This window comes from Triturus cristatus, chromosome 9 (genome assembly GCF_964204655.1).
Source record: "Triturus cristatus chromosome 9, aTriCri1.1, whole genome shotgun sequence".
In the NCBI taxonomy this organism is placed as follows: Eukaryota; Metazoa; Chordata; class Amphibia; order Caudata; family Salamandridae; genus Triturus; species Triturus cristatus.
The window spans coordinates 395,219,543-395,237,572 of NC_140592.1; the positions used below are offsets into that span (position 1 = coordinate 395,219,543).

The following is an 18,030-nucleotide window of genomic DNA, read 5'->3' on the forward strand; positions in this document are numbered from 1 at the left end:
ATCAAGTTGAGAATCTTGACAACTCTAAAAAAGTTTGGATTACTTCCATGTTAACATGCAATACTTTTGTAATGTTTTCCAGGGTGTAATTACTTTGGAAAGACACAATGGGGTTAGGAAAAGGTAGTAAAATGTAGTTTCTAAAACCTTAAAAACATAACATAGAGATAAAATAGGCAAGATAGAATGAATCATAAAGCGTTAATTATTAAATCTGGGTACATAGTCACAGGGTTAGAGTAGAATATCATCCGTTGCTATCCTCTAGATATAGGTTTTTGTGGCGTTACAAAGTTAAATGGTGCATAACCGGAAAAGAGAAAAAGTAGAGTTTATGCTCCTTGCATGAGCGTTCCTCCAGAATCTTCTAAATCTCTTTTAGCTTTTAATGCTTTTGCCACAAAGACGTCCACTGAGCGGCAAATGTACGGTCATCAAAGCATCAATAAGTGATTGAGAGTTGGTCTATGTCTCCTAGAGCTCAGAAACCTTAAACCTCATCAAAACTATCTTACTGGGTGATCTTACTGGGTGTTATATGGTGCTACGTAGTATGTGCAAATGTATCAACTGTAGTCTGTGTACATATATGGAACATGTATCTCAGGGACGGAGGCCACAACCTGACTCAGATACTCTACAGTTGGGTATGCTAACTGACTGTTTCACAGCCCAAGTATGAGTCTTTTTGTAGCAAGAAAACAGAGCTTCCATCAGTTGTTGTTCTAGGAAATTATTCACAATATCCAGTATGCAAGAAACTTGAGCGTGTCCGGTCCCACCTAATGTGAGAATATTTTATTACATAAAGCTGGCTAAGCCAGTTTGGTCACCTTTCCATACAGGTACTTGCATACAAAAGCAATACCAAAGAGAGGTTGTAAGAGCAAACTAATTGTATTCTTTTCAAAATAGTGATGTCAATCACTTGAAAGTTTAAAACATAAACAGAATTTTTAATAGTGCAAATAAACACAATGAAATTTGAAGAATCGTGAATGGGCACATAATTGTATTTACAAGTAGCAAAAACAAATCTTACATACATGAGAGGAAATATGTTCAACAATCACAAAAACAACCAATTGTCTAGGAGATGGGAACGTCCATTTGTCAAGTGTAGAATCTTTTCAGTGAGAAGAGGAAGATTATTTACACTTGAGCAGAATAAAAAAAGATTCTAACAGTGCACTTTTGTTGCCCAAGTGAGTCCTACAGATATAAGTATATGGGACAATCAGTGACCAATTTCTTATCTTTAACTGCTACATCTTTAGTACTAAAAATAAATATCTTGACTTTATGTAGGTGTACAAAAGCACCCTCCATATAACTAAACCAAATAGATAGAATTAACATTTGCTGAAACTAGGAGATCACCCTACTTATATCCATAAGGTCAGTGGCCAAGTGTGATTCTATCATCTAAATACGGTAAGCAGTCTTCCTGCTGGATAGAATATCCTGAGGCTGACTGAGGGAAGGATTAACAATCCCCACAGGATCTTGACTCTGTAGAAAGGCAGAAATAGCATAACCTGAAATTCCAGACCCATAAACGGTAGAGGACATGTTTTTTGCATCCTGAATTTTTAGTACTGCTTCTACTTGCTTTCCCTCAGTTTGTTGATCAAAGTTAAGAATGGACCCATACATCTGTGCTAATGATGTTAAGGGTGCCCCACTCAATGTAATATCGAATTTACCATCTGGATAAAAAAAAGGATTTAACATTTCCCCATCTGGTTTTGTTAATCTTCAGAGGCCTAGTTTTTAGGTTTGCTGGCACACATGACATATCCTGAAACTGTATTAGATTGGTCTGTAGGCCCAAGTATCCATTAATTTAATATGATGTATTATCAGCTACTAAAGGCCATTCGCTTTCTGAGAAATACATGTAAGAGGAAGGGCACATTTCTCAGGCTCACTTTAGATGAATCATTATTTGTTCAAGTCAGAACACAAAGAAAAAAATGTGCTTTTCATCCATTAGATACATTTATATTTTAGAACAAGCGGAGTATCTGATAGAGTGAAAATACCTGCTTTGAGCTGTGTGTCAAGTGTTGGATACTGTCCTACATTTAGACGATGACCATCCATCAGTCACTGAATGGCTGAGGATGGAGGACAAAGTGATAGCTCTTTGGGCTACTAATAACAGTGAAATGAATATGTGGATACAGATAAGGAAAACTCCTTAACCAGATGGGGAGGCAGAATGATGGCTAGAAATCTTGGTGCATCAACACTTATGGCTTTAGTCCAGAGAAAATAAGACTTGGCCGGCCTAGTTTGAGAGAAACAGTGCCAAGTCAATATAACATTGGTAGGCCTTGCTTCTGCCAAGAATTGGAAACATTACGCATTCTAGCATTTATCTGACTCAAGTAATATCATTTTGTGGGACTTCTATCCAATTGCATATATGAAATTTGTTCAGTCTGTAAAAACATGAATTCCAAAATATATGCAGACTCAAACCACCATAGTTAGAGAAGGTCTGCTTATGATTTTTGATTCTCTGGTTAGACGTTTCATTGGTATGCTTCCCATATTTTCAGAAGAGGCGTACTGTTAGAGAAGATCAGTTAAATTCAGTTATGTCACTTCCTTTACAAATGCAAGGAGGGCTGTGTGGATCAGAGAAATACTGGCTTATATTCAGTTCTTAAAAACAAGGGCAGGTGGGCATGCTTCTTTCTGCTAACCAGGTTTTGTGATCGCTCATTTCCAGTTCCAGTTTCCATATGGCAGCTGGTCTCCAAGGAACAGAGACGGGAGGTTTCAAAGCGGACGACAGACTGACGTGTCGTTTGGGACAAAGTGATCCTAGAGTTATCAGTTGGGGAAACGGTCTGAGGGCTGTTCTCTAAAATGATATTTCCTACCTTCTCCTAAGTGTGTTTTAAAATAGACTCACTGTCCTTTTCCAAAGACAGCTTCTGTGATCTTTATGTACCTGCTGTGCTCATAGTTTGATCTTTCTTTTTTGCCCTCTCTCTTTTTGTCTCTCTCTCTCTCTTTCACCTCCTTTTTCACAGCTCTCTTACTCAACGAGGGTAAGCCATTTTAATGTCCATGACACGTCCCTTGCATGTGCTACGCTGTACCCACTGCTTTACATTCTGTGTGTGTCTACTATCATCTGCCTCCCTCCTGCTTGGCCAGCAGACAGATCAGACCTGGCTAGCAGCAACTATGAACGTTCAAATGTGTGTCAACCAATTTCTGTCTGCTGTTCATGGAAACCACTGTGGCAGTAACTGGTGCGTGCCACTGTTTCTCATATGAGCCATTGCGTACCACTGGAGACATGCGCAAGAGCTCAAAATTAGAATAAATCTCCTGGGATCACTCCATGGCTGGCATCAGCCACTAGGTTACTCTTATCGTCCTGCAAACTTGTTTTCACACATACCACAGGTTCAAGAATCCTCTGGCACTAAGCTTCATTATGGTTTGGCAACTGCACTCACAAAGTAGAAATTGAAAGAACCCAAGGATGATCCTTTAACTGCTAGGAGAGGAGAAGGAGGAGAAATGAGACTCTAGGAAATGAACATTAATTACCCACACTCCTGTTAGTCCAATTGAGTGTAGGACAAGAAGTGAAGTTAACCCTCAGGACTCTCTGGTAGAGCTGGAGGCATGAATATTTGCATTGCATGCAGGTGTAGGAACACAATAAAACACAAAATGAGTAGAGTGTGTTTAACAATGGACATTTCTCCTATAAAGGAAACTTCCTCCATGTTTCCAGGCCAGCGCCCCAAGACTATACATTGCATTGTTGAGCCATACTCAGCTGAATCATACAATCCGTGTGCTAATATAGTGAAAACCTATGGATTCAACTATGTGGAAAACAGCACCATAAACAGAAGGGTCACCACAAACTCATACCTCTTTTACTGATGTGCTTGATCCCACTTCCCCTGCTCTTGACTCCTGTTCTCCTATACCAATCCAATCTGTCCCTATCCCCTTCTGCTGTGATATCCCTATGCTTATATTCCCACTTGCCAGAATTCTTTCTGAATGTAAGAGTTCTAAACTGTAAATGCACCTCCAAAGAAAGTGTCATTAACGTGGTCAATAATAGTTTACCAGCATATTGAGTTGCTTATTTTTTCATTGTAGACCTGTCATGATTTCAGAAAAAATGAAACCAGTGTGTTACAGATACACGTCTATGTTTTCTGCAAAATCATGTGACCCTTCTACCAATGGGTATTCACTGAATTAACGGAAACAGTTTAAGTTACCAATAACAAACAGGAGTTTATGAAGGCTAGGGGATAGGTGTGGGTGGGTATTCATGTATAAATGTTGCCAAATTTTTGAAATGTAAATGTGTTTGTGAGAGTAGTCTATTCATACTAGAGTCGTGAAATATGACTCTTTTGTTGAGAAACAGTGACGTTTTGACCTTGGGTGTAGATGTTATTTGCCGTCACCCACACGCTTCTCACAACGGCATCACTTGCTCTGGTAGGGGAAACAATATTTTTGGGTTTGCAGGTGAAATCTTTTAACCTCGGATGTGCATTCTTGGTACATGAAGGATACCTGGCCATTAACATGTGTACTGGTCCTGTATATGTACATTTCCTTGTGTAGTTGATGGTAACTATTGTAAACATGTAGGTTTGAAATGTTTTATGGTTGTCCGGATGTGGTGACCGATGGTATAGGGCATACTTCACAGATATTCTGATCTTGTTTTAACAAGGGATGCAGGCCATTTATATTTTCCAGTTGTTCTGTAATCCGTAAGGGTACAAGAAGAAGTGACTTTCTCTAAATGTGTTAGATTAGTTTTTCTGAGTACTTATTTGCATTTCACCTTCTACTCTGCTGCCTAGTTGTCTCCACTGTGACTCCGTTTGATCAATTCTTTTGATAGGAAAAATAAATGTTGCTCTCTGTGTGCACCAGATCATAGATGGTGGTATAGGATGGTCTGGCAGGAGATCAGAGGTTTCATATTGGAGGTGAGCAGGACATGGGTTGTGGTTTGATGACTTCTTGTGAAGGGATGCTCTGTCATGTCCATTCTGGTGTGTGATTCCTGTTGCTTCCTGGGAGTTTTTCTGTTTAAATATGTTTAATGTAAAATGTTCGAATCAAGTTTGATGGAATAGTGCCATTTGTTATTGAGTCATCCCTACTAATTTAGATGGGTGATTTGTCATACTGTATGTCACCCATCTGAGTCATTGGTTTAGGGTGTTGCTGTTTCCACAATTCCTCTTGCAAATAGCTGTGCTATACCAAGTGAGAACCAATGTGCATGCTGAGCCACTAAAAAAGAAGATTTTTATATTTCTATTTTTATTTTAGTAAAATAATTAAAATTACTAGTTGCCTGACAATAAATTGGTGAGTCAAAATGTGCTGTAGGTGCATTATCTTCAACATTGAACAGCTGTCACATAATGCAATTAAAGCTCCATTAAATTTTGAAACATTGCAGTTAAATCCTAGTATGTAAGACTTTCTCATAAATAATGCTAAATCTTCAGGCTGGCTGTGCTGAACACCAAGAGATCATTAAATAAGGCCTGCCACATCGCAAAGGCGAAGCAAATAAATGTCCAATCCATGTTTGCAAATATACAAATGCGAACTAATTAAGGAATGTAGTAAACAGACGGCAGGCTAATGGCTGTAAACTTGTGCTTCACCTCTGAACCCGAAATTCATTACTATAAAATGGCCCTGTGGGCTGAGCAGGCCCCGGGGATCCAGGGTTGCATAGCCGCCTGCTAAGAAACTGACCTGTGCTCTCTTACTCAGATGAAGAGGATAAGAAGCTGTCAGCGGAAGAGGAGGAAGCAAAGAGGATCGCGGAGATGGGGAAGCCAATCCTGGGCGAGTATTCCAAGATGGAAGTCGTCATTGAGGAGTCCTACGAGTTTAAGGCAATTTGTTTTTCTCTCTCTATACTCTTGTTGGTGCTTTTGCTTCCTCACATGAAGGGGCCTTAGGTACCATGTCATCTTGAGGTTTGTTGTACAGATTACATTTTATTTATTTTCTTAATGCATCTTCTGTAATCCTATGTTGATGAGAGCTGTCATTCTGTGCGAATTCCGTGGATGAAACGTTGTAGTCCTTCTTCTATTTGTCCAATATGTCCTGTTTTTGGGTTCTCAAGATCTGGTCACCCTACTTTCCAGGCATTCAGAAGCAACCGGTAGGATCTCACAATAAGGGGTCTCATTGGAGTAATTATCACCATCCACTGTACTACTACATAAAATCTATCTCACATATATGAACACGGATGGTATAACAGAGTGGGGGGAAGAAAGCGTAAAACCTGGAAGCACTACTGTGTTAAGCCCTACTGTGTTAAGACAAGAACCCTCACTCACCCATGGGTGACATTCTTCTGCATTGGGTCCGCTCTTCACACTGGGACCGTAAGGTACCCAATGTGCGCTACAACTCCCCCACAGTAGAGGAGCAAGAGGTATTTTGTGTCATCCAAGCCAAGGTTCGTGAGGGGCAAAGTGCATAAGAAAATGTGTGAGTTAAAACTATCTCTTGATGGGTGTAAACAATCTTTATTCTGATACCCCCAATGGATAGGCTGAAACCAAGCTAAGTGAAATAGGGATATAGATGTTCTCCTATTTTATGATCTGGTCAACATGTTTCTGCCTATGAAGACCAAAAGGTTCTTGGCATTCTTCAGGACCTATATGACAGCTTCTCTGTTCCAAAATGGGAATTCTTGGAACCGTGTACTCGCTGTCTCTTGTAGTTCGCATTAGAGGAAATCAACGTTCACAGGCACATTAACCACATGAGCGTTCTATCGTGTACAGTATATCATTAATAGCACTCTAATGAAAACGGGAGACCAAACAGAAGGAAGAATAAGGACTGAAAAGGGGAAAGAGGAAAGAGTGAGTTGTGAATATTTCTTCATCTCTCAATGGTCAAGGAGACTTCTAATCAATCTTAAAAGGGTGAATGGATAAATCACCCTTTCTTATCATGTGTTCCAACAGATCAGGTTTATAAAATATGCCCCTTCTGGTAGCCTTCATATGCTCAAGTTTCTATCTAAAAACAATTGATACTTAATCTTTGAAATATTGTTTTGGTGGGTTACACAACGGTCTCAGTGTAATTTATCACGTCATTATATAACCCATATAATTGTCTATATTTCCGACCCAACAAATACAGATTAGTATGAGATTGTGGAGAAGGAGTTATCATGTCTGTTGTTGTTCGTTTATAAAGAGCACCAAGGAATATCAGCATTAAGTCCCCTTTTGTGACTCCCTAGTTGTAAGACCCACCGTTGTTCCCTCCGGAACAAGACTTTCTCTAGAGGACCCATTTGTGTGTCATAATTCGGTTTGTCCAGTATCACCCAGGTCAAATCATCCTCAGTATGGTCTACCTTAAGGAAACGCCTAGTCAATTTAGTATTGGATTTTTTACACCTAATAGAGCTACGGTGTTCAACAATCCTATTCTTTACTTTGCGGGTGGTCATGCCCACGTAGATAAGTGTGCAGGGGCATGTAATTAGGTAGATAGCACCCCGTGAATTACAGTTTGTGTTTTTTGTTAGGAGCCATGGTGTTTTGAGACCCAAGTCTAGTTGTTTCGTATGTTGTGTGAAAGGGCACACAAGCAAGACCCACAAGGAAAATGTCCCGTGTTTGGGGGTCCGCCCCATAGTGACTGTTGTGCCACCTGTCCTGTCCTACATCGACATCTTGTGTGAACTAAGATGTCTTTCAAGTTACTGCTCTGTTTCAGAGCAAACAAGAGTTTTTCCCAAACCATGTCTCCCTTGTTTAAGATGTTCCAGTTCCTATTTACAGCTTTCTTGATAGTATCTGTAAGGTGGCTGAATGTACTCACACAAACCACTCTGCCTGTATTTTCTTTGGGGTATGTCTCTAAGAGGGCATCTCTGTTATTATTACGTGCCCTTTTGGCGGATCTGTAAACCAAATGTTCAGGATATTGGGGTGTCCGTAATTTCCTACTCAGATTGATGGCATGTTGTTTGTATTCTTCTATTTCGGTACAATTTCTCCTCAACCTAAGGATTTGCCCTACCGGGAGATTATTAAGCAAAGCTCATGGGTGAAGTTGGAATAGCTGAGTAAGGAGTTTCGTGCCATTGGTTTCTGAAAGAGCTCAGTGTAGATTCTGCCATCATTAGAGTATAAAAGGAGGTCCAAAAAGGAGATTTTTTCATTGCTTGATTTTCCAGTAAGCGTAAATTAGGGTCCAGGGTGTTCAGCCATGTTGAGAAAGTGTCTAAAAACATACGATCACCTTCCCAGATGACAAAGATATCGTCTATATATCGTTTCCACAATCTCAGGTTTACCTGGAAGGGGTTGGTAGCTAAGTAGATATGTGTGGGCTCAAAACCGTGCATGTACAAATTTTCCTTGCTGGGGCCACATGTACTGCCCATAGAAGTTCCAGTTACTTGCCAATATAGCTGACCTTCAAATGTGAAGAAATACTCTTTCATTGCTATTTTGGCACAATTCATGATAAGTGCGGTAGGTGCTTCATCCTGTCAAAGGTGTCGTTCCAGCAGAAAATTTATGGTATTTAGTGAATCATCTTATGGAATATTGGTGTACAATGATTCCACATCATATGTCACCAACAGATGTACTGTGGGATCAAACAGATCCGTGTCAAGAAAGGATAATACTTGTTTGGTGTCATGCAGATATGAAGGCAGCTCAGCTACAAGAGGTTGGAGGAAGTAGTCCACAAAGTGAGAGAGAGGTTCAAAAATGTAACCTATTGCTGAGACCATAGGTCTACCTGGTGGTGGTCTCTGGGCTTTGTGGATCTTTGGGAGAATGTAAAACACTGGTATCTTTGGATGTTTTAGAACCACAAAATCCTCTTCCCCTTTTGTAATCCAGTCTGACTCTCTCCCTTTATTTACCAGGACCTTTATTTCTCTCTGTAGTCTCGTTGTTGGATCCCGTTGGATAGATTTGTAATATTTTGTGTCACCCAATTGTCTCAGACATTCTGTGCGATAGACTTATGTGTCAAAGATCACAGTTGCCCCGCCCTTGTCTGCTGGCTTAATAGTAACTGTCACATCACTACCCAGTACTTCTAGACATCTTTTCTCATCTTGAGACAGGTTGAAAAAAGATTTTTTGGCTTGATCCTTGTAGGTCTCAAAATACTTGATCACGCCCTTCTCAAAGGTAGCCACCTCTGATGGTACTTGTTGTAGAGATGGAAGAAAAATGGACTTATTTCTCAGACCTGTATTGGTCATAGTTGTAGTTACATCCCTATCTGTTGCAGAAAAAAAGTAGAAATGTAGGTGCACTTTACGAATGAACTCAGTCAGTTCTTTGTATGTCTTGAATTTGTTGCCTAGTTTAGTAGGGACAAACCCTAGGCCTTTTCTCAAGACTTTGGTTTCCAATGGTGTCAATATTTTACTGCTCAAATTCACAACTAAGTCGTCAGGTCGCTTGTGGATGCCATCTGATCCCGAGTCATGCTCCTGGTCACTCACTGTTCCAAGGTTAGATCCCAATTCACGTGTGGTTGTTGTTGGTTCCAGGTCGAGCTACCTTTGTTGCCTGTTCTTCGACTTCTTCTTCCCCGGTCCTGCCCAAAGAAAGGTTGGAAAAGCAGACCTCCAAAAGGAGGACATGTAGGGAAGGGGTGTGATGGAAAAGACCATGGTTATGGGGGCCACCATGTTGTTTGAGGAGGAAAGCCATGCAGTGTACCTCTTCCTCTCCCTCTCCTCAACTTGAATTTAGATGAGTTGTGTGAATCAGAGTCATTGGAATCACTCCACTCGTCTGAGTTGGACATCCATTCATCTGTGTCATGGCGCCAACCTCTGATTCCTCTGCTGTTATTCTTCTTGCTTTGTTGTGCTTGATACCCATCCGCTGTATAAGGATATATCTTCTCAAGAGAGAATCTGTCCAGATCTTTTTTCAATTTGTTGATTTTATATTTAACCAACTCCTCTTTAGTCTCATTGAGATTTTTAGTTATTTCTTCCAACTTCTTCTTGTAAGCTGTAATCTGTATCGAGCACTTCAGTTGGTTCTCTAAGGTTTGAATTTCCACTATCAGAATATCAGCCGTCTCCTTAGCTGTATTGATCAGTAAAACCGACCAGTCTCTGGTGCATCTCCATGCTATTTTGGACCTGTTGGTGGTAAAAACTTTGTTGTCTAGAAAAGTCTTGGGGCATTAGACACAATCAACCCTTGGGGGGCAATGTTCCCTCTAAGATATTCTGTAAGTATCGCTGCATGTAGGATCGTTCTAACATGTTGTTTCTTCAAGTTGTTGAGTTTCATCCACTCCTCTGTTTGTGAAAGTGTTTGTGAGATATGAGTGTCTAACATGCTCAGTGTTTGTAGGATGGCCTGTACCGCCTCATCATCAAAAGCCAGACCCTTAGTATCGGTCATGTTGAGAGTCAAGAGTGCCCAACCATGTTTAAGCCACCAAATGTGTAAGAAAAAGGAACAAATATGAAAAAAATGAAAAATGTGAGTGATAACACTAATATGACAACTCACAGCTACAAAAGCTGTAGTAATTAGTATCTCACAATAAGGGGCTGTTTTTTGGTTCTAAAGATCTGGTCACCCTACTTTCCAGGCATTCAGAAGCAACCAGTAGTATCTCACAATAAGGGGTCTCATTGGAGTAATTATCACCATCCACTGTACTACTCCACAAAATCAATCTTACATATATGTACACAGATGGTATAACGGAGCGGGGGAAGAAAGCGTAAAACCTGGAAGTACTACTGTGTTAAGACAAGAACCCTCACTCACCCTAGGGGGAAATGCTTCATCATTGGGTCCCCTCTTCACACTGGGACTGCAAGATACGCAGTGTGGGCTACAACTCCCCCGTAAGAGGAGCGGGAGGTGTTTTGTGTCATCCAAGCCAAGGTTCATGAGGGGCAGAGTGCAAAACAAAATGTGTGAGTTAAAACTATCTCTTGGTGGGTGTAAACAGTCTTTATTCTGATAACCCCAATGGATAGGCTAAAACCAAGCTAAGTGAAATAGGGATATAGATGTTCCCCTATTTTATGATCTGGTCAACATGTTTCTGCCTATGAAGACCAGAGGGTTCTTGGCATTCTTCAGGACCAAAGCTATATGTCACTCTGCTCAAAGTGTGTTTGAAAAAGTAATAAAGTAATAAAAAACATATTTTCACTAGTATGGAGTATGTATGTGGTACTGACCTCTAGTAAGGTCCACATGATGCTGAAAAGATATAAAATGAAAAAACAAATCAAAAACACAGTGTACAATCTCAGTGGTTCCATTTCTTCACCACACCAGTGTCCTTCACCAACACTGCAAACGAAATACTACATAGTTGTGTGTCAGCAGTCTATTATACATAATCTTACCATTTTAAAGCTACTAATTATGCATCACCTTCATCAGTCCCTTCATGACAGGTATCAGGACTCTAAAGGTATACAAAGGTGATAGCAGAGATCATGAGTAAACTGTTCCTTCTCTATTATTAGTAGACCAATTGATACATTCATATAAAATCTCTACTCCTATTATTATGGAGCGGGGCCTAATCTCATGCTTAAATATCTCTTTATATATCATAATCCATTGATCTGATATAGTGGGCCGATAAGTAGCAAATCGTGCCCGTGCACAAAATATTTGGACATAAAAAGGATAAACTGGAACATTCTGTAATCGTATCTCTAAGAGAAGATTGTATTTGTCAATTAAACAATGTACCAAATTACTGATATGTTTGCATTAGTGTATAGGAGCTAGCCAGCCTACACTGTCCCATGTTTGGGGGTCCACCCCATAGTGACTGTTGTGCCACCTGTACTGTCCTACATCGGGGAGCAGTTACTTGAAGGACATTTTAGTTCACACAAGACTCCAATGTACAGGTGGCACAACAGTCACTATGGGGTGGACCCCTGTTCATGGGACAATTTCCTTGTGGGTCTTGCTTGGTGTCCCCTTTCACACAACATATGGAACAACTAGACTTGGGTTTCAAAACACCATGGTTCCTAACAAAACATGCAAACTGTAATTCATGGGGTGTTTTCTACCTGATTACATGCCCCTGCACCCTGTACATGGGCATGACCACCAGCAAAGTGAAGAATAGGATTGTTGAACACCGTAGCTCTATTAGGTGTAAATAATCCAATACTAAATTCACTAGGCCTTTTCTTGAGGTAGGCCATACCAAGGATGATTTGACCTGGGTGATACTGGACAAACCGAATTACGACACATAAATGGGTTCTCTAGAGAAAGTTTTGGTACGGAGGGAATAACAGTGGGTCTTTCGAATAGGGAGTCACAAAAGAGGATTTAATGATGATATTCCTTGGTGCTTGTTTTAAATACACGACAGACATGATAACTCCTTCTCCACAATCTCATACTAATCTGTATTTGTTGGGTCGGAAATATAGACAATTATATGGGTTATATAAAGACCTGATAAACTGCACTGAGGCCGTTGTTTAACCCACCGAAACAATATTTCGGAGATTAAGTATCTTTGTCTTTCGATAGAAACTTGAGTGTATGAAGACTACCAGAAGGGGCATATTTCATAAACCTGATCTGTTGGGAAACATGATAAAAAAGGGTGATTTATCCATTCACCCTTTTAACATTGATTAGAAGTTTCCTTGACCCTATGAGAGATGACAAAATATTCACAACTCACTCTTTCTCTTGGCCAGGATGATTTTAGATTAGTCTACTGCTAATTGATTTAACATTAATTTGTCCTATTTTTATATTATTTTTTCAGTCCTTGTTCTCCCTTCTGTTTGGTCTCCCGTTTTCATTAAAGTGCTATTAATTATATACTGTCCACTATAGAGCGCTCACGTACTTAATGTGCCCGTGATTACTGATTTCCTCTAATGCGAACTACAAGAGACAGTGAGTAATACGGTTCCCAGAATTCCCATTCTGTAACTGAGACTCTGTCGTATAGGTAATTTCTGCTCCTAAGCGCCTTTTGTGGAGCGTCCTCCATAAGCTCTTCCCTTCCGGCCCTTCGTAGACACGGCAGTTGAGACTTACGAGGTAGGGCGCTCTTCTGTGGCGTGTGTTTTTTAACCCCTTCGACGCTTATGACGGAACGGTTCCGTCATGCACGTCGGTTGGGCTGTGCTTATGACGGAACCGTTCCGTCATGGCCCCGCCCGCGCTCAGAACCTTCAGCACTGCGCGGAAATCCGCGCAGCGCTGAAGGGGTTAAATTTCTCTCGAATTTATAAAGTGTAGAGCACTAACATTGAGATGAATGATTATGATTCTATCGTCTCAAATGGTTTTGTACTGTCAATATGAATGCTGGCGTCGTACGCATGCCGAGTTTTTTGAGGTACGGGTAATCTTATTTAGCTATATGTATGTAGGCTGGCTAGCTGTCATACGCTAATGCAAACATATCAGTAATTTGGTACATTGTTTAATTGATAAATACAATCTTCTCTTAGAGATAGGTTTCCAGAAGGTTCTAGTTTATTCTTTTTATGTCCAATTATTTTGCTCACGGGCGCTATTTGCTACTTATCAGCCATGATATCAGATCAATGGATTTTTATATAAAATGAGATATTTGAGCATGAGATGAGGCCCCTGCTCCATAATAGGAGTGGAGATTTTTTATGAATGTATCAATTGGTGTACTAATAATAAAGAAGTAACAGTTTACTTATATCTATATGATCTCTGCTATCACCTTTGTATACCTTTAGAGTCCTGATACCTGCCATGAAGGGACTGATGAAGGTGATGCATGATTAGTAGCTTTTAAATGGTAAGGTTACATATAATAGACTGCTGACACAAAACTATGTTGTATTTCGTTTGCAGTGTTGGTGTAGGACACTGGTGTGGTGAAGAAATGGGAGCACTGGGATTGTACACCGTGTTTTTGATTTGTTTTTTCTTTTTATATCTTTTCAGTATCATGTGGACCTTACTAGAGGTCGGTACCACATACATAAGCCATACCAGTGAAAGTATGGTTTTTATTACTTTATTACTTTTTCAAACACACTTTGAGCAGAGTGACATATAGCTTTGGTCCTGAAGAATGCCAAGAACCTTTTGGTCTTCATAGGCAGAAACACGTTGACCACATCATAAAATAGGGGAACATCTATATCCCTTTTTCACTTAGCTTGGTTTTAGCCTATTCATTGGGGTTATCAGAATAAAGATTGTTTACACCCACCAAGAGAAAATTTTAACTCACACATTTTGTATTGCACTCTGCCCCTCACAAACTTTGGCTTGGATGACAAAAAACACCTCCCGTTCCTCTCCTATGGGGGACACAATGATGAAGCATGTCACCCTAGGGTGAGTGAGGGTTCTCGTTTTAACACAGTATTGCTTCCAGGTTTTACGCTTTCTTCCTCCGGCTACGTTATACCATCCATGTACATATATGTGAGATTGATTGAGAAGCAACCTTCTGTCACTGAGACTGCGCCTCCCAATATGCCTCAGGGCTATTAAGGGGCCAAACCACAATATTTGCTGGGTCATGAAGCACTATATAACCTATAGTACACTACAATATGCCATGCAGGCCAGACAGGTTGGCCTGCAGGAAATTTAATGTCTGATTACATCCTTTCTCTTTTCATGAGCTGTTACAGCACCACAGTGACCATTCCACGATAGAGGAAACCTGGTGACGTTGGTACATAAATTCTAAAGGGTCACCGACCACTAGGGCATCACTCCTTTGCCATTTCAGTACCTGGTTCTGTGTTCCCTATTTTCGGACATTTCATATCTTCGAAGAATCGTAGCTGAGAGGGGCAGCTCCGCCATTGGAGCAGAGTAGGGTCGCCCCATTTACGTGCCCCCCAAAGCCCCAGAGATAAAAAAATAAAATAGTAATTGATTACCATTTTATTTTTTATTGTCCCGTTCTGAACCAAGCGTCAGGACGGGGTGGGCCTGCTGAGTGAGCAGGGAGGAGTGGAAGGAGAGGGCTGCCTTTGCATTTGTTTAATGTGCTCATGTGAGTTTGGCAGGACGTCTTGACATGGCCAGCCACACATGCGCACTTTAAATCTCTAAACCCAGCTGTCTTAGGACAGCTGGCTTGAGAGCAAGTGCAGGCTTCCAGTGCCCTCAGGAGAGCCAAGAGAGGCCACTCCCACCAACCAGGGCACTGCTCACTTGCTGGTTAACAGCATGTGAGCATGCCTGGATTGGTCGAGGGAGTTTGCTGTGTCCTGCACTGCAGTCCCAGCAGACAAAGTCAAAGTGACCAGGATGTCATCAGGATCCAGTAAGTGCTTTTTTTCTCTTGTTAGGAATATCTGTCCCCTGTAACAAAACCGTCCGAAAGGGCACTAGCAAAAAGTTTGGCCGCACCCCCCACCCCCCACCCCCCAAGGGGCAGTTTGCCAGGGCCGGTTTCGGTTCCCAGTCCAGCCCTGACTGGAGGGTAAGTATAAGTGAATGAAGTAAAATATGTATCTATTTAACTGTAAATGTAGCAGTTGTTGATGACATTATCAGTAGGTCAGTGGTGTAGCTAGCCGTTCTGCCGCCCGTGGCGGTCCCTGAGTTTGCCGCCCGGCGGCTGCATGTGATAGCGGGGGGTGCTGACGATTCCCGCGACAGCTGCCTTGCACGGTCGCAGGTAAGAGTGGGGGGGAAGCCGCCACCCCCAAAACTCGTGCTGCCCAGGCCGGACCGCCCCCGTCCACCTCCTTGTTACACCACTGCAGTAGGTCATATATTGCATGCAGTACAGTGACCCCCACCGTACACCAAGCAGCACGTGGGTTGTCAGTCTGCACCACTCCGTTGCCAAACCGACCTTTACACATAATGTTGAAGCATCAATGCTGGTGAGCCACTCAAGTTGCTCCACGCCCTCCTTTCCTGAGATTACGGAAGACTGTTCGCTTTCAGAAAGGCTTTTAAATCTACATCCTTTTCTTATCATAATAGCAATTTCACTGTGTCTTGTTTCAGAGGCAGGCAACTTGTTCTGCCATAATAGAATAACAGATAGTGGCAGATAAGGGCCACAGGCCCATTTAGCCTGTCTGCTATACACCATCTACACTACAAATACAGCTGTTGCTCGATCTTTTACAGCATACAACCCTATAACACTATTTGATGAGAAATTAAATGTTTCCTTGCACAGTTTATGCACCTCAAGTTGACACTCCCCAAAGACAAGCATGTTTTCAAGGACCTGTCCGTGCAGTTGAAGTTGTACCCAGAAATTAAAGCCCATTTGTTCCATCCCTTCCTCGCTAGCCGCACGGTTTTGTACCTTTTTAAGAAGGGTGTCAGGTCTAATTCCAGAAAAACATAATAAATGCAAGTGCAAATTTGGCCTTCCTATTAGCGAGAGACATGATCCAGGAACTGTAGGTATGTGGAACAAAGAAGACTGGATTGGTGGAGATGACTAGTGAAATACCACCTAACCAGAAGATAATTTTTGCACGTTTCTGAGTAGTGAGAGGGGTTCTGTCTGGTTTTAAGATTAATCTTGAGTTATTAATTCCAGGGCAATTAATGTCAGTTTATTATTTTATTTATTAATTTTTCCAAAATCTCTGGACATTTTTTGGGGAAAGTGATACAGGATAATATACTGGGAAGAACCCACCCGGAACGGTCTTTTTTTTTAACCGTTTACTGAGAAGAGTCCCCTCCTTGGCTTTGGAGAGCGTGTGACCCTGCCTTTAATCCCCCTTAGCAAGCTGTAGTGATTTCTGACTCCCACGTCAGCACATATAATGATCATACCTGTGTGCTGAATCCTTTCTGTGATACAAGTGACCTCCAGCGAGCATCAGGCGCACTCTCCTTTTAATGAGCCTGATTACTGTCACCTAAAAGGTTTGTGGAGGACTGGCAGGTGTGGCAACAACATGATTATGGTATCAGGACGGATTTTTTAACTTGATGCCTCCGAGGTACAGGGGCCTGCTGGCCTATCATCCGTTTTTAAAACTTCTCCGGCAGTTCTTGCAGCTGGATTTTTGCTCCTCCATTTAGGATGTGGAGGCAGTGAATGTGCACATCACTTGCTTGTGAAGAGGGTGCATGAGGAGCGCATATGACACATGTGACTGCGGTTCCATTTTATTTTGGTTATTCCGTTACCATACCTGAGATGGAGGACTGGATGGAGAACCCCAGACAGAAGATGTTTTCCACCCAAAGCTATCCATGGATCCTTTGTGCTGAGTCAGACAAAGGATTGTTAAAGAAGGAGACAGAGGGTCCTTTTAATCGAAGGGCGTTTTCCCTGTCACATCTGGGTCCTTTCTTCTCTGGGAGAGGCTACCCCCACAGGTTAACAGGTAGTTAATGGGGCAGCCACCATTGCAAGTTAACTCTTGTTCTGGATTGCTTCTGTGAGGAAGCTCCCAGCTCTTCTCTGTCTTCTGCCTACGCTTGTGACAAAGACCATGGCTGGACTACTCTGTGTGGAAATGGCAAAAGAGCAGAACTGTCAGGAAATGGTCACTGAACTAAAGTGCTGGAATACTGAAGAAGTGTCTGCAATTTGGGCATAAAGATGGTAGAGAAACTTCCAGTCAGTATGCCAGATTTTCCTGAACTGAAAGATGGGTTTCCACACCAGTGGTTACAGGGCGATGCCTTTGATCGCCAGGGATGGGGTGCCGACCAACAACTACTCTAGCCAGATTTGAGACTAGAAACCTGGGAAAACCCCAGCTAGTCTTCCAGGACCCTAATTTGAATGAGAGAGCATATTGACTGCACCGGGTGGGCATAGGCGTTGACCTTGCACAAAGAAGGGTCTACTCTGAAAGAGAAGGGCTATGAAGAAGCTCAATTGAGTCAAACAGAGACCACTGATGCAACTTGGGATATGACCTGCACCAATGCACTAAGGGTAAAGTATGGGGCCCAAGCAGTCCCAACAGCAGAGGTGAGATTGAGGGTGTGGTGGAAC

The 18,030-nt window shown here is 41.7% G+C and overlaps 1 protein-coding gene across 2 annotated transcripts in view; it reads left to right on the forward strand.

The window, feature by feature from the left end:
* SLC8A2 (solute carrier family 8 member A2) overlaps positions 1–18,030 on the forward strand; it is a 627,882-nt gene that overhangs the window by 493,498 nt on the left and 116,354 nt on the right. The window contains exons 4-5 of one of the 2 annotated variants that reach the window (XM_085625254.1): positions 3,048–3,065; positions 5,806–5,930. In XM_085625254.1, the coding sequence (XP_085481380.1) occupies positions 3,048–3,065; positions 5,806–5,930 (143 nt within the window). The remainder of the gene's footprint in view (positions 1–3,047; positions 3,066–5,805; positions 5,931–18,030) is intronic. The other variant, XM_085625255.1, reaches the window with a different exon arrangement.